This window comes from Aethalodelphis obliquidens, unplaced genomic scaffold (assembly GCF_003676395.1).
Source record: "Aethalodelphis obliquidens isolate GAN/ISIS:26980383/991018 unplaced genomic scaffold, ASM367639v1 scaffold85, whole genome shotgun sequence".
NCBI lineage: Eukaryota > Metazoa > Chordata > Mammalia > Artiodactyla > Delphinidae > Aethalodelphis > Aethalodelphis obliquidens.
Genome location: NW_020838029.1, coordinates 1,047,598 through 1,068,316, shown reverse-complemented (window position 1 = coordinate 1,068,316; position 20,719 = coordinate 1,047,598). Strand labels below are relative to the sequence as shown.

Genomic DNA, 20,719 nt, shown 5'->3' with positions numbered 1-20,719 from the left:
TCTCTCTCTCTCTCTCTCTCTCTCTCTCTCTCTCTCTCTCTCTCTCTCTCTCTCTCTCTCCCCTCCTTCTGTGACCCCTATAATGCAAAAATTAGTATGCTTTATTTTGTCCCTGAGGTGTCTTAAACTATCCTAATTTTTTAAAATTCACTTTTCTTTTTTCTGTTCAACTTCGGTAATTTCAACTACTTTGCCTTCCAGCTTGCTGATTCATTCTTCTGTATCCTATAATCTACTGTTCATTCATTCTAGTGTATTTTTTATTTCAATTATTGTATTCTTCAGCTATGTTTGGTTCTTTCTCTATCTATATTTTCTATTTGTTAAAATTCTCTGTCTGTTCATTCATTCTTCTCCCAAGTTCATTAAGCATTTATGATTGTTATCTTGAACTCCTTTTTGGGTAGGTTACTTATCTCCATTTATTTTCTTTTTCTGAGGTTATATCTTGTTTGTTTTTTTTTTTGTGGTACACGGGCCTCTCACTGTTGTGGCCTCTCCCGTTGTGGAGCACAGGCTCTGGACGCACAGGCTCAGCGGCTACGGCTCACGGGCCCAGCTGCTCCGTGGCGTGTGGGATCCTCCCGGACCGGGGCACGAACCCATGTCCCCTGCATCGGCAGGCGGACTCTCAACCACTGCGCCACCAGGGAAGCCCTCTTGTTCTTTCATTTGGAAGATAGTACTCTGTCTCTTCATTTTGCCTAATTTTCTCTGTTTATTTCTATGTATTATGTAGGTCTGTTACATTTTCTGACTTGGAGAAGTGGCCTTATGTAGGAGACATCCTATGAGGCCCAGAAGCATACTCTTCTCTGGTGACCAGAGCTATATTCTCTAGTGGTAACTTCCATGTTGGTTGCATGGGCCCTACTCTGTGGCAAGGCCTACTACTGTGGTTGTGCTGGTAGGTGAAGATGGCCACCAGCCCAGTTGACTGCCAGGCCCTGCCTTATGTGATGGTCACTGGCCCACTGGCTCACTGGCAGGCAGGGCTGGTCCTGGTGCAGCTGGCTGCAGGGCCCAGGGGACTCAGGGTTAGTGCTGGCCCACTGGTGGTGAGTAAGCCTCCGGCATTTGTTAAATTAAAGGGAGAACTCCAAAATAGTGCTTGCCAGCATGAGTGTCCTCACAGTAAAATGAGTTCCCCAAAATGGCTACTGCCAGCATCTCCATCCCCAGGGAGATTCTCAATTGCTCTCTCTCTCTCTCTCTCTCTCTCTGGGAGGCTCTCTAAGATCATCAGTGTGTCTGACCCAGGCTCCTTTCAAATTACTGCCTCTGCACTGGGACTTGGAGCATGTAAAATTGTTAATAGCAGAGTCTCTGTTTCCTCTGGCTCTCCGATATGCAAGCCCTGCTGGTATCAAAGCCAGATGTTCTGAAGGTTTGCTTTCCTGGGGCAAGACTCCTGGGCTGGGAAGCCTGATGTGGGGTTCAGACCCCTTGCTCCTTGGGGAGAACCTATGCAATTGTCATTATCTTCCCATTTGTGGGTTGCACACCTGGAGGTGTGGGCCTTGACTATACCATGTCCCTGCCCCTCCCAATCATCTTGTTTTGGTTCCTTTTAAAAATCTTTAGTTGTAGAAAATATTTTCTGCTAGTCTTCAGATAATTCTCTTAGATAGTTGCTCTGTAAATAGTTTTGATTTTGGTGTGTCCATTGGAGGAGGTGAGCTCAGGGTCTTTCTACTCCACCATCTTGGCCACACCTTCTATAGCTGTTTAATTTCTCTGTGCCTTAGTTTCCTTCCTCATCTATAATGAGGTAATAAAAGTATTTACCTCATGGAAGCATAATGAGTATGATTTAATATATATAAAGAGCTTAGAACAGTATCTGTCATATAAGAAGTCATATGTTTTATTTATTGTAGGTGTGTATGTGTTGGGAGTTGGGGACTAATTTAGATAGGGTAGGAAAGGAAGGACTCCATGAATTGGGACCTGAACAATTAGGAGCCAGCCATTGGAAGAGCATTGCAGATAGCGGGACAGTTAAAGGCCTTGATACTGGAATGAGCTTAGAATATTAAAGGAACAAAAATAAGGACCAGGACCAACCTGGTAGGAGAATCTGAGCAAAGAAGATGAGAAGGGTATAGGGGTTTCTAGCAGGTGGCTGGCAGCAGAGGGTAGAAAGGTATACAGGAGATCTAGTGAGGAAGCCATGGCAATCGTCCCAGCACCAGAGGAGGAGTAAGGAGATGTGGCATTAAAAAGTTATTTAGGGAACAGTATTAAAGGCAGGAGGACTGGGAACAGGGACATGGTAAGACGAGAGGGAATTGTCAAGGAAAATATCCAGGTTCTTATTTTGGAAAAATGAGTAGATAGTGGTGCCACCAAGTGAGAGGGGAACAGATGAGGATAAGCAGAGTAGGGTGACAATATAGAGAATATATTTGCTTATTAGACATTCTGAATTTGAGGCTCCAAGAAATATTTAAATTTTGTCTCTGTCACTCCATGCTGTGTGACCTTTGACAATTTATCCTCTCTGTGCCTTAGTTTCCTCATCTGTAATAATTGGCCTTGACTCAGAGATGTGAAAATAACATGAAGAACTATAAAGCACATTGAAGAGTGTCCAACATACAGTAAGCACTTAGTAAACATTAATTATAATTACAATTATTATTACAAAGCCATGAGCAAATCTGAGATGTTGAGGGGCTGGGAAGGATCTATGTCTAGAATGTAAAGTGCTGGGGGGAGACAGACGATGATGAATAGTGGAAGAAAAGACAAGTCAAATTCTGAAGAGTCATGAATGCTCCCTAAGCTAAGCAAGGTAATGGATGTTCTCAAAGAGCAACAGGCTTGGAGCCCTCCATTTCAGCTCTAGAAAAATGATCTAGAAGTAGTGTGGCCTATTTCCTTAAGATCTTGACTAAAGGCTTCAAGAAACATCACCTATGCACAGATATGTAAATGTGGGATGGGGGGATATCTTTAGGAAGAAGATTGGAAACAAAGCAGCCAAGGCAGTAAGGGTGCCCCATGGTAGACTGTGTACAGGTCTGGGGCAGATACAGGAGATAGTTCAAGGCTAAGTCCTGCCATTGTGACTGTGGACAAGTACCTTGGATCCTTGAGCTTCAGTTTCCCACTCTACAGAATGGGGAGAAAGGATTAGATCCAGAAATCTCTCTGGTCCCTTCCTGATCAGATATTATAATTAAGGGATATAGTAAAGCAAGCAATGGAGCACTACTCCTGGATGGCAGAGAAGGCCTGACCTAGGCCTTGAAGGCCTACCGAAGAGTCAGGAAGCAAGTTCTAGGCCCCTATCTGCCTGACTGCTTGTGTGACCTTAGACAAGTCTCTTATCTCTCCTCAGGAAAGTATTTGTCTAGTCTGGACTCCAGTGGCTCTCAAAGTGTGGCCCCTGGAACAGCAGCATCAATGCAAATTCTCAGGTTCCACTTTAGACCCACTGAATCAGAGACTCTGGAGGTGGAGTCTAGTAATCTGTTTTAAGCAGCCCACAGAGATTCCAATAGACAGTAAAATTTGAGAACCATTATTCTAGATATTTTCAAACTTTTGCAGTGAGGGAGCCCCCCCTTTATCTTTTCTTTTTTATGGATTTGTAATTTATATACATCTTGATGAATTTTTACATGTTTGTACCCTGTAACCACCACCCAAACCAATTGTATTTCCATGACCTCAGGTTTCCTTGTGCCACTTTCCAGTCAATCCCTCGCATCCCAGCTCCAGACAACCACGCCTGCTCTAGAACTTGACATAAATGGAATTATATGTTCTCTTTTGTGTCTACTTTTTTTTCTGTACAAGATATTACCTGTGAGATTCATTCATACTGTAGTGTCAGTAGTTGTTTTTTCTTTAATTTCTACTGCTGAGCAATATACCATTATATGAATATACTATTGTTTTGTCCATTCTCTAGTTGATGAATATTTGTGTTGTTTTCAGATTTGGAGCTATTGCAAATAGTACTGCTACGTCTTTTGGTGGACAGAAGCACTCATTACTCTTGGATATGTACCCAGGAGTACCACCACCCCTTTTAAAAATTAAATCTTTTTCTTTTGAGATCACTGTAGATTCACATGCAGTTATAAGACAAATAATACAAAGAGATCTCATGTATACTTTATTCACTTTCCACCAATGGTAATACCTTGTAAACTATGGTATAATATCACAACCAAGATATTAATATTGACACAGTCAAGACAGAGTATCACTGCAAGGATCTCTCATGTTGCTCTCTTATATATCCAGATCTACTTCTCAGATGGCTTCCCCCCACTTCCTTAACTGCTGGAAACCTACACTTTGGAATCATTAAATACATTGATACCTGTGTCCCACTACTAGAGATTGTAATTTGATCTGAGGATGTGGTCTAGGCTTTGGAATCTTTAAGATTCTAATATGCAGACAAGTTTGAGAGCCACTGCCTCAAAGGGTTGTCGTAAGGATTTAAAGCTCACAGAATACATACTTACTTTTCCTTGCAAGTATTGGCTCACCAAGAAGGGAGGTGGTAAGTGAGAGTATGCCAGGTCCAAAACGGCCCGGAAGGCTGATCTGGGTCTCAGTTTCCTCGCCTGTAAAACTGGGATAACCACATCTAGGCTACAAAATTGCCATGTTTTATAAACTATAAAGTACAACATCTTTTGTACATACATATACTACTCTCCATTCTTACTTCATACTCCACTCCCTATTACCTTTTGCAACAGTGCTCAAGGTAATTTCTCTGACCTTCACTGGCACTGCAATAAGTGAGGACAGTAGGTGAGCAAGCCTGGAGGCCTTCCTGAAAAGAGGCAGGATAGGGCCTGACCACCCCAGGGGGAGTCCAGAGATATAAACCACCCCCCACAAGCAGCCCCAAAGCTCCAATGCCAAACAAGCCCAGGAGCATCATATGGTCAATGCAGGGCCCATCTACACCAGAAAAAATTGGCCTAGGGCTACGGAAAGGACACAGGCTATTAAGTCATACAGTCCTGTGCCCTTGGGCAGTTATTCTACTTTTTCAAATCCATTCCCTCCTCTATAAAACGAGGATAGTCATATCCACTCTCCATAGGACTGAAGTGAGAATGAAATGAGACCAGGGATAGGAAAGTGGTCCACAGAGTGCAAATTACACTGAAGTATCTTACAGCCACCCACTCATGCCACAAAGAAAGATCAAGTCACAGTGAAGTCTTCCTAGATTTTATTGGCACTGAAATAGAACATTGGTTAAGCATAAACCCCTCCAAAAACAAATTTTAAAAACCCCAAAAATACACACACAAAAAAACTGAATATAAAATCTAACCTTTTTCCCCAGCTTCCCTGGGGTGGGGGGGTACTACCTTTAAGGCAGCTAGATTGCCCCACAATTCCAGGTTTGAATTTAGCCAATATAGGGCGTATCACCAAGAGAGTGTCAATATAATTCACAGCAATGCACATAAGACTCCGCAAGGTCAAGCAGGAGGCAAGGGGAGGGAGGGATCAAAGCCATGGGCTCTGGGCTAGGGGCACTGCATGGAAGGACAGTAGGGCCCCTTGGGGAATGAACTCTGAGGAGAAGGCAAAAAAAGGAACAATAAAACCAAATACCAAGAACCTTAAAAAAGGATTGTATGACCTATAGTGACAGGTGATATCACTAATACTGAAAGCTTCCTACATTAATTTTTCTGGCAAAATATTCTTTTACAATATAGTATATGCTTCCTAGGTGTAGGGGGTGGTAAGGGAATGAGGCCAAAATGATCCTGTCCCAACACTAATATCTTCTAAGGGTGCATTAGCAAGAAACACAGAAATCAATATTTAGTTAGATGCCACTAAAATATATAATACTGGTGGAAAGAAAAAGAACACACATGAGACAGAGAGGAGGAGGAGGCTGCTCCTGGGTTGAAAGAAAGAGGTGGGAGTGTGAAAAGGACCAGGCCAGAGCCCCTAACAGCTCTCTGGTTTACAGCTCCAAGGGGTAGCACAGTTGGTGGCAAGACCTGGGTTAGAGATTTATTAAACAGAGGCAGGACCAAATCACCACCTTGGAGAGGTGTAAACTGTAGGATCTAGGCCACAAGCTTCTCTCACCATACTCAGCTTCTTCCACCCACTCACCAATTGAGCCAACTGACATCAAGATCTAGGGCTCACCAAACCAAGGCCTTAATGGCCCTGAAGCAGGAGCTGTGGTCCAACTCTGAAGGGAGAAGTAGTCTGGGACCCCTGGCAGGTAAAATACTGAAGCCACGTGTGAATATTTCCTCCCTTTAGCAAAAGTCCTGGATGGGGCTGGCTGGGTTTGGGGGTAACCATCCCTACTGTTCTACTTGGAGGGGGTTTGGGGATTGGAGTGGGGAGGGGCAGATCCCAAGAGGGGAAGAGGAACACAGAATAATAAGGGATATCTCTGCCCATAGAGCTCACTTGAAACAAGTCTAGGCTCCCATAAGGCATAGGGGCAGATCCTCTACCCAATCTTGTCTGAACAGAATGGCCAACGGCCTTCCAGGATGTTGGTGAAGCCTCTTGCAGGCACTGTCTCCCCCATATCACCCTGAAGAGAAACTAAGTCCCTGAACTCAGGGACAAGGTTTACTGGGACCAAGTTTGTAACAGGTCCAATCTGGGAGGTAGAGAAAAGAATGAGTGAACATCTTTTTAGCCTCCAATCATTACAAAGCCTAAATAACTCTAGAAGGGATGGACACTGGGAGGCCTAATCCTAGGGCAGTTGACATCCTAGAGCATATAGCCAGGGCTCCGCCTCCTTCTCTAAACCCTATGATGTTCCAATTCTGCAAATCACAGGACCATGAAGAGGAAGGCAGTGGTGGGGGCTAGTTTTCAACCTACTACACTTGACTCCTGCAAAGCAACAGTAAATGTGGGGGTATTTCCCAAATCAAGTGGGAAGTGCCTCTGAGCTGAGAAAGTGATCTCTTCTAGAAAGCTAGATCACCTGGGATAGAAGAAAAAGAGGGTCCCATCATCACCATAGTGGGCCATCTCTCTGCCTAGGGAAGTGAGTGAGGGCTGAGGGGCTAGGTTTGGTCCCATGGCTGTACTGAATGCTTGGCATGACTCCTGGGCTGCTCTAGTTAGTGGCTCCAGCACAGTGTGAGTTAGGCAAGAGTGTAGGAGTGTGAGGGCAAGGAAGAAGGGAGGAGGGGTCCCTAGAGGCTGGGTGCCCATTACATGGACTCAAACTCATCAATGCGCTGCTTAGTATTGCCCTGCCGGATTTGGCGCAGGGTCTTGTACTTGTCTCGACCCAGTCGCATGTTCTCAGCATGGATCATGTCATTAGCAGTCTTCTTGGACTCATCACGGGCATTGGCCAGCTCTGAAGTGAGGGCCTGTGAGGGTGCAAGGGGATAAGGGGTTAATGGCTTCCTCTCATTTTACCTCCCCTCCTTAACCAGATGTACTTCCTGATTTATTTCCTTCTTACCTTCCTCCCACCCTCTCCACCACCTTTCTCTCTCACTCCCCCACCCCTGTCCCCCTCTTTATACACACAAACACAGACACACACATTTTTTGAGAGCCATTTCCAGCTCTGTTAGAACTGCAGTGGGGCAAGAATAATAAAAAAAAAAAAACAAAACCAGAACACCAACTTAGCAGATCAACTGATGACAGAATCCTGAGAGTAGAACAATACACCAAAGAGATTCAAGTAGGAATTGTGACAACTAAGTATTTTCTGAATATGAGGTAAATGGAATATGGGTGGAGGATGGAGCAAAAAAACAAAAAAAAAGGAAGAGGCGGTCCAGGCTCTGATTAATAAGTGAGAGCTGGGACTTCCCTGGTGGCGCAGTGGTTAAGAATCCACCTGACAATGCAGGGGACACGGGTTCAAGCCCTGGTCCGGGAAGATCCCACATGCCGCAGAGCAACTAAGCCCGCGTGCCACAGCTAGAGAAAGCCCACGTGCAGCAATGAAGACCCGACACAGCCAAAGATAAAATAAATAAATTTATAAAAATAAAAATTAAAAATTAAAAAAATAAGTGAGAGGTGCTCTCCCTTAAAGCTCTCATTGAGAAATGCTTAAGCTCCCACAGAGCACTGAGACAGGCTCCTCTACTGCTCCCGTGCCCCGATGATCTAGGGAAGGCCATGGGCTACTAAGTCAATACACATGGTCTCCATGACCCTTTGGGTCAGCCTTGATACCTTCAGGTGCTTCTGCACACGCTCATTCTTCTCTGCCTCAGTGGTACGTTCCTCCTCGCTGCGATCCTTGGCCATGGCATCAGCCCGCAGTTCAGCGCTGGCCTCTGCACCGTTCTCATCCTGCTCATCCTGCTCATTCTCGGCAGGCTCTGCCACATGAGGCGTGCTCATGGCAGTCTTCAGCTCTGCACGGGTCTTCTCCAAGTCTTCTTGTACCATCTGAGCCTGCCCAGTAACAGAGGAAGAGAAGGTCTGGCAGTCAGACCAGGCTAACTTGCGGCATCCCTATGTGTGCCTAGAATGGCCCAGCAGAAAGCAGGCACCAGGTAGGCCAAGTCACTTTGCCTGACTGATCCTGAGTTCCTTCAGCTGTATAATAGGAGTAATTCCTATTACTAGTACCAAATTCCCTGGGGGTACTGGAGAATTCTGGGAAGTATCTGAGAAAGGCTTGAGCTCCTTCTCCCATGATACCCACTGTCAAGGAAGGATAGAAGCGTGAAGAAACCCAAATCCTCACATCGGTCAGAATGGCCATCATCAAAAAATCTGCAAACAATAAATGTTGAAGAGGGTGTGGAGAAAAGGGAACTCTCTTGCACTGTTGGTGGGAATGTAAGTTGATAAAGCCACTATGGAGAACAGTATGGAGGTTCCTTAAAAAACTAAATAGAACTACCATATGACCCAGCAATCCCACCACTGGGCAAACCATATACCCTGAGAAAACCATAATTCAAAGAGAGTCATGTACCACAATGTTCACTGCAGCACTATTTACAATAGCCTGGACATGGAAGCAACCTAAGTGTCCATCGACCAATGAATGGATAAAGAAGATGCGACACATATATACAATGGAATATTACTCAGCCATAAAAGGAAATGAAATTGAGTTATTTGCAGTGAGGTGGATGGACCTAGAGTCTGTCATACAGAGTGAAGTAAGTCAGAAAGAGAAAAACAAATACTATATGATAACACATATATATGGAATAAAAAGAAATGGTTCTGAAGAACCTAGGGGCAGAATAGGAATAAAGACACAGACGTAGAGAATGGACTTGAGGACACGGGGAGAGGGAACGGTAAGCTGAGAAGAAGTGAGAGAGTGGCGTGGACATATGTACACTACCAAATGTAAAATAGATAGCTAGCGGGAAGCAGCCGCATAGCACAGGGAGATCAGCTCAGTGCTTTGTGACCACCTAGAGGGGTGGGATAGGGATGGTGGGAGGGAGATGCAATAGGAGGAGATATGGGGATATATGTATATATACAGCTGATTCACTTTGTTGTACAGCAGAAACTAACACACCATTGTAAAGCAATTATACGCCAATGAAGATGTTAAAAAAAATAAAATAATTTTTTAAATAAAATATAAAATAATGGGGCTTCCCTGGTGGCACAGTGGTTGAGAGTCTGCCTGCCGATGCAGGGGACATGGGTTCGTGCCCCGGTCTGGGAAGATCCCACATGCCACGGAGCGGCTGGGCCCGTGAGCCATGGCCGCTGAGCCTGCACATCCGGAGCCTGTGTTCCACAACGGGAGAGGCCACAACAGTGAGAGGCCCACGTACCGGAAAAAATAAATAAAAAAAAAAAATAAAAGATACTTCCAGGTATTATCTTTAAAAATAAATAAATAAAAGAATCTAAGGAACTGGAGCCTATGCATATGATACCCCATCCCACACTGCTTTGTCCTGGGCACGGTATCTTACCTTCTGCTGCCATTCCACAGCCTCACTCTCCTTTTTCTGTCGGGCCATCTCCAGCTGGGAGATCCGAGATGTCAGCTCTGCCATTTCCAAGGCCTGTGGATCAATTGGAAGCTTATGAGAGGTGGGCCTTCTGGTCCTCAGGCCCCAGGTGTCTTCAACCCCAGATCCCCTGAGAACTAACAGGGAACTTGCTGCTCCACTTGCTTGCTGCTCTTGGAGGCTCTTTTTACCACACTTCCTCCAGGAAGCCCAGAGGAACACTCATTCTCAGATCTACTATAGCACCCTATTAACTCCAAACTATTTCCTTATAAGTCAGAGCTCCCTGCCTAGACTATAGACCTGAGGACAAACAACGTGTCATCTCTGGCTCTTCCTCATCTCTCTCTCCCTCTCTCCCTCTTGGTATTGCCAATTGCACAGTTAGGGCCTCAGTAAAGCTTTGGAGATCACTGTGTCACTGCCTGAAGTGGCAGACCCTTTCCTGTTATCCTACAATGCTCAGGGCTCCACTAAGACTCTTCCCAGGACAAGTACAGGAATGACACTCAAGTGTCACAAAGTGATCTGAAGAAGGGAATAAGCTTATGCACGCCCTCACACTTCGGGCAAATCTCCCAGAGGACATTTCCCCCTGAGAATTAGGTTTTAGGTTCTTGCACTCTCACTCCAAACAGTACAGGGGAAGAGCATACGTCAAGGAATTTGGGACACAGGTTCTTAATTTCTGAGTCACAGAACCCTTGGAAATTGTGATGAAAGAATAGATGCTCACCCTTCTCCCCTAAAAAATGTATAGACACACAGTTTTATGTGTGCTTTTAGGGAGCAAACCTTTAAAAGAGAGGCAGAAATGACTTCTCATTCTTACTCAGTCACAACAGTGTGACCTCTGACGAGTCTCTTCAACCTCTCTGAGTCCTAATTTCCTTTTCTGGGCATACTATCCCACAAGGATTAATCTCATAGGGTTATTAGGAAGAGGAAATAAGGAAGTAAGGAAAAGGGAAAAGTTGCTAGTATAGCTTGTAACACACGTAGCTAGTCAATCAAGTGTGAATCCCTTTACTACTTTCCTCCCTCTCTCCTTTGTCAGGTCATCAGCTCAAATCCCCAATTGCTAAGAAAGAGAATAAAAGTAAGGGTTAGGGAAGAGTATTTGCAAAATGACTTCTCAGCTTGCTTCTGAAGGAGCTATCTGCTGGAAGCCTGCTGAGAGTTACCCTGCTGGAAAGAACCAGTCCTGCAAGCAGAGGTAGCTGTGAATAGGTAGGCAGACAGAAGAGAAAACTAAGGTCCCATAATCCCAGCCCATTTTGTAGCTTTACCAGTTGTTCCTGGGTCTTCTTCTGGTCCCGGGAGGCCTGCAACAGGGCCTCCTTGGCCTCTTCAGCTTCTTGACGCTCTTTGGCCAGTTTCTCAGCCTCGCTCTGGGCACGCTTCCGCTCCTGTTCAAGTTCCAGAGCCCTGCGGGTCTGTTCTTCCAGTTCTGGGAAGAGAAGGTAGGGGAAAGGTGGTGAAAAGTGCAGAGATCAAGAAGGGACACCTAACTTCCTTCCTGGAAATGCTTCACCCCAGGACACAGCTGGCAGAAAGTTCTAGGCACTCTTCCTCTTGCTCCATCACTCCTCTATTCTTTAGTCATATCTGGAATATATGGCCTGAGTCTGTAGCTCAGACAGAAGGGTTTCCAGTTCATAGAGTCAGACTGTGGGAAAACCCAGTCTCCAAGGTGACTCCAAGCCTCACCTTGTTGAGCCTTCTTAGTCTGTTCCTCGATCTGCTTCAGCCTCTCCATCAGTTCCTCCTTTTCCCGTTCAATCTTCTCCTTCTCCTTTTCTGCCATCTCACGTTTCTTCTTCTCATTTTCCAGCAGAGCACTAGGAAAGGAGAAATAAGGGAGGGAACAGGATAGCAAGGCCACATGGAAGCCTTGGAATTCCCAAGGCTCCCTGGCCCTGGCCCCTCAGTCCCCACCCATCCAACACACTCAGGGCTTGTGAGACAAGACCACTCTCCCTTCTCTCTACATTCTTGTCCTTACATCACAGCCCTACGTGGGCCGATATGCTCAGGGCCCTGTCAGTTTGTCCCAGAATCAGGAGATCCAACCTGGACTCTCAGCTTGTCCACTACCCAGTGGGTAATCAGTGGGTGACCTTAGCTACATCATTTCTTTGCTCTTGCTCTCAGTAACCTTATCTGTAAAATGGCCAAATAAGTCCTGCCCTATCTACCTTATAAAGTTACAGGGAGAAAAGTTTTGGATCTGTGCTGATATACTGTGCTTCAAGTCTGGTGATCCCTATGGCTGGGGCATCAGTCCTCTGCCTGCCCTCTGAAGCTCAGCTCTAGGCTCCTTTTCTCCAGAATTTGTTGTAAATCTAAAATAAGTATTTGCTTTTTCTTGCCCCAGTGCCTCTTCCAGGAGGCCTTCTTTTCTCCCTTGGCTAGATGTCTTTTCTCTTTCTGACCCCTCAGAATACTTGGCCTACCCTTCTCCATATCCCTCCTCCCTGTTATTTTTCTCCATAGTACTTCTTATCATGTCACATACCATATAATATGCTTATTTGATCTGTCTGTCTCTTCCCACTAGAATGACAGCTTCATGGGAGCAGAGCAGAGATTTTTGTCTCTTTATTTTTCACTGCTCAATAAATATATATTGAGTGAATGAATGACACAGCATTTGTACCTTGAACCGTTATATATATACTATTTTTTCCCTTTCTTCTACTATACTGTGAGGTCCTTGAGGGCAGGTTCCTGCCAGATCCAGTTCTGTAAACTGCCCCTAATTTCATTTTTCCGGAATAAATGTGAACTTTGGTGTCTAACCTCCCATACACGGAGTCATTTTCCAGCCTACTAGATTAGAAGCCTCCTGAGGTTCCAAACTCTTTATGACAGAGTATCTACTAAAACAGTGCTCTCAAACATTAACATGCACAGGAATCACCAGGGATCTTATTTTTCAAATAACTTACTGAGGTGAAATTCACATAATATAAAATTAACCATTTTAAAGTGAATAATTCAGTGGCATTTAATACATTCACAATGTTGTATGACCACTACCTCTATTAGTTCCAAGACATTTCATCACTCCAAAGGAAAACCTCATACCTGGTATTAAGCAGTTTCTCCACATCTCCCCTCTCTCCAGCCCCTGACAACCACCAATCTGCCTTCTGTTTATCTATTCTGGATATTTCATATAAATGGAATAATACAATATGTGACCTTTTGTGTCTGGTTTCTTTCACTTAGCATAATGCTTTAGAGATTCATCTACATTGTAGTATGCATCAATACTTTGTTCTAAAATTTTTAATGGCTGAATGATATTTCATTGGATGGCTGTACAATTTGTTTATCCATTCATTCACTGATGGACATTTGGGCTGTTTCCAATTTTTGGTTATTGTGAATTGCACAGCTATGAACAGGTATGTGCATGTACCTGTTTGAACACCTGTTTTCAATTTTTTTCAGTATATACCTAGGAGTGGAATTGTGGAATTGTATGGTAATTCTACATTTAATTTTTTGAGGAACCATCAAATTGTTTTCTACAGCAGCTGAACCATTTTACATTCCCACTAGCAATGAGCATGAGTTCCAATTTCTCCATACCCTTGCCAACAACTGTTATTTTCTGTTTTCATTTATTATATCCATATTAGTGAGTATGAGGTGGTACCTCACTGTGGTTTTGACTTGCATTTCCCTAATGACTAAGGGTGTTTTCATGTGCCTGCTGGCCATTTGCATATCTTCTTTGAAGAAATGTTCAACTAGGATCTTAAGTTGCAGATTTTGAATCAGCAGCTTTGAGGTAGGTCTCAGAATACTGCCTTTCTAAAAAGTTCCAAAGTTGATGCTGATGCTGCTGAGCTTTGATGCACTTTGAGTAGCAAGGGTCCTCAGTGCAAAAGGGCTTGGTAGGGAAAATTCTGGTGGCTCTGCCCAATTCCACTCAAAAAACCCTAGAGTCCAGGTTTAAATGTGCATGAAGCCTTCTGCTACTGCTGCTATACTGGTCAGATAGCCCAGAGCAACCCAGAGTCCACCTAGAAAAGCAATGGCATGAGGGTCATAGATAATGGGGAACTATGAAATGTCCCTCCCTCCTATCAGCCTCTGAAATCCTAGGGTTCTAAATGCCTGCCTCCTGGGGATGGGAATGCCTGAGACTTAATGGAAGGGGTGTATCCCTGTACATCTCTCTCTCCCCCAGTACCAGGATGGCTTCATGCCTTGCCTTTAGCAGGCTTGGCACCTCTGAGAAGCTTCCTTGCCACAGCCCTGGCCCCCACTTCAGTTCCACGTCACCTACCGCTCCATCTGTTTCTGGTGCTTCTCCTCCCGGGCCTGTGCCTTCATCTGCTGCACCTCGATTGTGTCGGGCTTGCGGCGGCGCATGTATAGCTCATGGTTCCCCATACACAGAGCCAAGATCCGCTTGTTAATCCGCAGCCGAGGAGCATAGAAGACGAAGTCCTGGTGGAAAACCAGCAGTCAGAAAGAGTTTAGAGGGACAGATGAAGGTGGGCTTCTGCCTTCTGAAAAGCTAAGTCCAAAAGCACTGGAAAGATCATGTTACAGATGGGAAGACCAATTATCAGAGTGGTGAAGTGACTTGCCCAGGGTCAGATGGCAGGTTAGTGGCAGACCCAGGACTGGAACCCAGGCTTCTTGACTCCGAAACCAGTGCTCTTTCCACCGAGCCACAATTTCTTTCAACCTTTGCTTATGAAAAGCATCCTAAAATACCCTCAATGCAGTTGAAAGATAGAAACTGACTTTATCTGCTAATTAGATATCCTGCTGGGTCTCAGGGGCCTCTCTTAGAGGCCAAATAATCCCTGCATAATGCCGTGGTGAGTGTAGTATGGGTGGGCTGGACTGGTTCTATAATCTCCTAAAAGCATATCCTAGACCCAGTCCCTTCAATCCTGTTTGGAATAAGGCAGTTTGTAAATACATACATGAATATATAAATCTGAACATCGATTATCCTGGTTGTTGTTTTTTAAATATGCCCTTGATCTCAGCTGACTTTGTTACTTACCTTTTTCTGATGAAAGTTGAGCACAGCAGCAGTATTAAAAAAACAAAACAAAACAAAGAAAAACAAAAAAAACACACACACACAAGAAAATCCAGTGAGTTTGAGTTTGTTACTACAAATACCACTGGACCAAGGTCACCAGCTGATGGACTAACCACCAGCTCCTCTGCCACTGAACCCAAACTGCTACCATCTCGCATTGCTTGGGGTGCAGTAGAAGAAGCACAAGAACCAGAGGTCAAACAACCTAGGTGTAAATCCCAGCTCTATCATTTTTAGCTATGTGATCTTGGGCAAATCACTCCATCCCTCTGAAACTCAGTTTCATCACTTATAAAACAGGTATGCTACTACCTACCTGACAATGTCGTTGAGGGTTTAAAGAGACAACATATATAAAGTTCCTAGCAGGGCAAGTTCAGAGACCTCAGAGCTGGAGAGGAATGGTTGAGGCCTCATGAGAAAGGTCTGGTTCAGCATGGCCATTGGCCCTTGTTGGACATGAGGTACATCAAAAGAGGAGAGTCTCCTCTCAGTTTTCTATCCTATTCCCAAGCACCAGCTTTCCAGTCTTGTCAGCCACAGGCAACTGAGTAGGTGACAGGAATGGCAAGCATGTTAGAGGAATGACTGGACTGAAAGCACTTTCTTGGTTTTGGATTGCTCTGGAAAGAAGTCTTGAGAGGACAGCAGCAAAGTTATAACAGAAAGAACACCTGGAGAATCATCTTTGGATCTGGACTTCTCCTGGCTCTGTCCTTTCTCCAGAATTAAAGATAAATCGAGTACATGAACAGTTTCCACTTTCTAGGGCCTAGAGGCTTTAAAAGATAAGATGTACTCTCTGTTTCCACCCCAGAGCCTCAGGGAAGTAAAAGACAGTGGCTAAGAGGCAGTAATTAGACTGCCTGTGGCTCTCCATAATCCATGCTTCTCCTGAGACACAGGTAGCAGTGTGGCACCAGTTATAGGATGCCTCCTGACCATTTCTTGGCATCAGCATCCCCTTTCATTGCCAATCGCCTTTTGTGCCTCCTATTCCCACCCACATACACAAAAAAGCCAAAAAAGGGAGAGAAATATAGAATGACACAATTGCTTTTAGCATTATCCAGGCCTTGGCAAGTACCTGTGTTGGCCAGTGGGAGGAGTCACTTACCGGGGCTTTTTTGTCAATGGGCTTGATGACAAATTTCTTGTCATTAAAAGAGATGTTCCTGATTTCACTCCAGGGGAAGCCTATCTTAGGAGTCAGTCTGTAAAAATGGATGCCAAGAACATTAGGATAAAGGCAAGACAAGAAGGACTTAGAGGGTTGGTGCCTTGCCCTCCCCACCACCAACTTCTCCCTTAAGGAGGTAGATTCATTGCCAGCTCAGCCAGTGTCATCACATGCCACCAGGTCAGTTGCCAGCATTGAGGGTGCACAAAGGACCTCCTGATACCACAATCAACATATCCCTTGTCCCAATATCTGAGGTTTGTTTTATTTTATTTTTTGTTGAGGCATGGACCTTGTAACAATCTCTCACAAGAATCCCCAGCCCTACTTAACTGGAACTCTTCTATTCTACCAAGGTTGTAAAAGTTGGGGAGAAGGTAAATAATAAGTTCCAAGACTCAGAAGTTACACAAAACAATAATATACTGATCTCCATCCTCATCAAGAGCAAGCCAAGAAGGGACTTCCCTGGTGGTCCAGTTGAGAACCCACCTTCCAGTGCAGGGGACATAGGTTCGATCCCTGGTGGGGGAACTAAGATCCCACATGCTGTGGGGCAACTGAGCCCACATGCCGCAACTACTGAGCCCACGTGCTCTGGAGCCCACGCGCCACAACTAGAGAGAAGCCCGTGCACCGCAACAAAGAGCCCATGTGCTGCAACCAAGTGCCAACATGCCAATAAATAAATAAATATTTTTTTTAAAAAAAGAGCAATCCAAGGAAAAAAAATAAGCTAGTGCGATAAGGCTGTAGCAAGAGGGATTATAGGCCAAAAGGCACTTAATCATCATATGCAAAGGAGATTAATTACAAATCGTGACAAGGTAGGTTTTAGACCAGTGTTGTCCAACAGAAATATAATGAGAACCACACATGTAATTTTAAATTTTCTAGCAGCCACATGAAAATAAGTAAAAAGAAATAGGTGGAATTAACTGTAACAGCAGTTCATTTAACCCAGTATATGTAAAATACTATCATTTGTACATGTAAATCAGTATTTTTAAAAATATTAGTGAGATATTTTGTATTCTGTTATTCACACCAAGTCTTCAAAGTCCAGTATGGAGTTTACACTTATAGCACATCTCAATTCAGAGCAGCCACATTTCAAGTGCTCAACAGCTATATGTGGCCAAAAGCTACCATAGCAGACAGTGCAAGTCTAGTCAATGCAAGATTTAGAGACCTGAGGGAGGTTGTACAATCATCTGGACTGGTCTAAACTAGGTAGAAGAAGAATGATATAGGTGGGACCCAGGAAGTATAATCCTACTCTGTCAAATCCTAGGTGTCAAAGTGGCCCAAAAAACTAAGTAAGCTCTGAACTATACCTGTCATTCTGCTCATAGATGTTGAGACCCAGGGCATCTACTCCCAGCCACAGCTCTGAGCCTTTCTTGTTCTTGATGCTGAAGTAGTTCACACCATACATCTCCAGATCCTGGGCAATCTTCAGATACTCCAGGACAGCATCCTCCCTAAACAAGAGAGCAGGGTGGGGCGGGGGCGGGGAATATAGGGGACCCTGTGAATCAGACCCGGGGAGACAGAAAGCCTACTTGTTCTGCAATTCTGACAAGAATCTTGCTATAAGGGGTGGGAAAGAGGATGGAAGGTGAACAGATGATGGCGAACAGAGCACAACATGACTTTTGCCAAAACATGCTCACAGGAGCCTCAGGTCTGAGGTTCCCAAAGGGGAATAAAGGCGGGATGACCCTTGCTGGCCTCTGGCATGTTTGCTATCACAGAAGCCTCGTACGCAGGCACATTATTAGCAGAGCCCAGATGAGGTGGTGATGGCAAAATGGTAAAATTTGTTCTTCAACTAGACAATTCCCAAATGGTATGCCACGTTTATAGAGCTCCTTCTTCATTTCATTCTTGGGGAGGAGACCCTGGTGGCGCAGAAGCTCCCTAGGGATCCTGAGATCCCCTCCATTTCTTTATGGTCAAAATTGTCTGGGCTATCAGTTGCCATCATTCACAAAAAGTACAGCTTTATGATGGCCCTGATTTGCCTTCCATTTCTAATTTCCTGTTTCTCTCTCTCCAATGTCCTCCAGTGTTCCTTGCCCTCTGCCTCTTCTCTCTCCAGAATCAACTCTCATTCTCCCTGCAGGGGCAATAGAGCCCACAGTTGCTAGGGCCGGCTTACCTGAGCATGCCCCGGTGCTCCTCATGCCACACCTGGATACGTTCCTCCCACTGGTCCTTGTTAAGTTTGTGCTGTTCCAGGACCCTGGAAAGACAATGCATGGTGAGTAGTTTAAAGCACAAAGTCCAAAAGCAGGGGTAAAGGGAAGTCTACTTAGCTCCCCAAGGGGTTGATGCAAAAAGTATGTGGGGTCATTACACCAGAAGCAGACTGAAATTACAGCAGGAGGTATTAATTAGACATAGGGAACTGCCTGAGGAGTATGAGAGATACAGAATGGGTGACCAAGAAAGACAACAGGAACACCTTCCTTTGTACCTTTAACCAGAAAATCCAATAATGTGCTGTGGTCTCTAAGCAGAGCAATAACATATCAACAGTCTGTGCTGGCTTGTGGGGCTAAGAGTAGGAACGGGCCTCATGGAGGCATGCACGCGCTCTCCTAGATCTTTGTGGTACCAACAGTTTGCATTTGTGAGACTATTGCTCAGGGATAAGATTACAGCCTGTGGCTACAGAACAAAGAACTGAGCCCAAATGGCTCTGGGAGAAACTATTGATAATGGGCTCAACCTCCCAGATCTACTAGATCATAAACAAGGCTTGCTTTAAATATGCTATCTCAGACATTATGGCAGTGACTTAGGTAGAGTCCCAGGGCACAACCACTATCCCTAATACCTTCAGGCGAGTTGTACATTTGCCACAGCTCCACTGGGACTGAGGCTACCAGAATGAAACAGAACTTTTCCTTCCAATCCAAAAGCCTATGAAAATAGCAAATGGATGCAGTGGGGTTAAAAAAATCAAGAGACTAGGGTTCTAGGTCACCTTAAATGAGCTGTGGGAGATTGAGCAGGTCAGAGTGAGCACCTCTGCACATCTATTTCCTGAGCTAATAAGGATTGTGCTGCCTTATTCATTTTCTATGTTGTTGTGATGCTAAAACAAGAATGAGTTTTTGAGAATGTTCAATTTTGAAGTTTAAAAAAGCAGAAATCTCTGTACACTGGTTATCAATATTAAAAGACTGTTTGAGCTCCCCACATCCCTGGCTTAAGTATTTCTCACTCCTATGAACCTCTGATATAAGAGGTCTAAATCAGTGAAAAGGATTGAGAAAATGGAACTGGGGCAAGGAGAATTAATCCATCTCTGGTTCTCTATATAAGCACCTGTTTCCAGGGGAATGAAGTCCTGTAATTAGGCAAACAGAGGAGGAAAAAAAGCTTTTTATTTTGAGAACCAGAGAAATAACAACAGGGTATAGTGCCATATGCAAATATGTCTGTCTGAGCAGCATAACACGGTCTTCAGACAGACCCTAGTGGAGAGGGACAGATCTGGCAACCTCTGTATAATAGGGATCAGTCAGTTTTGGGCTGCAGCCCACTCTGAACAGGGCAGATGGCCAGTACATCACCTCACCTCTGTGGCAGCAACTTGTCCCCGGCCAAGTAGCCAGACTTGTGGACTTCCTTATTGAAGTCACCATACTTGGACTGGACAGCATAGGAGGCCAGCAACACAGCAGTCTCAGGTGGGCAGTAAATATCATCATTGAGAATGCCCTCCTTCACTTGCAGGAAGAATAGTCGCTGTGTGATGTCCTGGATCAATTCCTCGGATACATCCTCAGGGTAGAACTTAGCCCGGAACTTGAAAAGCAGGGGGCTTTCCTTCCGCACATCCTGGGCAGTCACCTGGGAGCAGCAAGGGGTTATGGGCTCTCAAAAAATAGACTTTAGGGATGGGGGAGTGGCTGTAGGGTGGGGAGAAGACACTGAAAAGTCATCAATTTGGATAATCCCAAAGAGTTGGGTGGCAATTCTCCTGATAATTCAGAAAAGAGACACATTACTTTCATTGGGGACCCAATCCCATATCCATAATTGCTTCCTGTAGGGAATTTCTTCCTGAAAAAACCTAACACCCACTGATAGTCATAAGCCCTTAAGCCATCATCATCTGACAATATATCCAGCTGCCCCCACGTTCTGAAAGTAGGCTTAAGAAACTTCTCTCTTAAGGCCCCCCCAACTCCATAAATCAGCAAAATAAAGACTAGGATGTATGACTGAGGTCTGGGAATTGACTATAGGCAAAAGCACAAATCAGACTGTCTTTTAAAGCCTGAAATTGGCTATTAGCGGCTCCACATTTTTCCAGCAGAAGTCTCCACTCTTTGTGAAAAGAAGACTCTGCCAGCAGAAGGTGGGGCACCCATCCCCTAGACACTGTCAGGAAAATAAGCCATAGGACAGTAATGGAGACCTCCAAGGACAAAGTCAGCCAGTTTGAGGATAATGAGATGGAGAACTGCCATGTTCCTGCAGAGA

At 44.7% G+C, this 20,719-nt stretch overlaps 1 protein-coding gene across 1 annotated transcript in view; it reads right to left on the bottom strand.

The window, feature by feature from the left end:
* Positions 1–5,195: 5,195 nt before the first annotated feature.
* The window catches only part of MSN (moesin), a 67,799-nt gene continuing 52,275 nt past the window's right edge, over positions 5,196–20,719 (bottom strand). Inside the window, exons 4-13 of the mRNA XM_027093628.1 lie at positions 19,809–20,083; positions 18,381–18,464; positions 17,554–17,700; positions 16,154–16,250; positions 14,260–14,423; positions 11,667–11,797; positions 11,246–11,406; positions 9,918–10,010; positions 8,191–8,415; positions 5,196–7,364 (exon numbers count right to left, since the gene is read on the bottom strand). Of these exons, the coding sequence (XP_026949429.1) occupies positions 7,200–7,364; positions 8,191–8,415; positions 9,918–10,010; positions 11,246–11,406; positions 11,667–11,797; positions 14,260–14,423; positions 16,154–16,250; positions 17,554–17,700; positions 18,381–18,464; positions 19,809–20,083 (1,542 nt within the window). The 3' untranslated portion in view covers positions 5,196–7,199. The remainder of the gene's footprint in view (positions 7,365–8,190; positions 8,416–9,917; positions 10,011–11,245; positions 11,407–11,666; positions 11,798–14,259; positions 14,424–16,153; positions 16,251–17,553; positions 17,701–18,380; positions 18,465–19,808; positions 20,084–20,719) is intronic.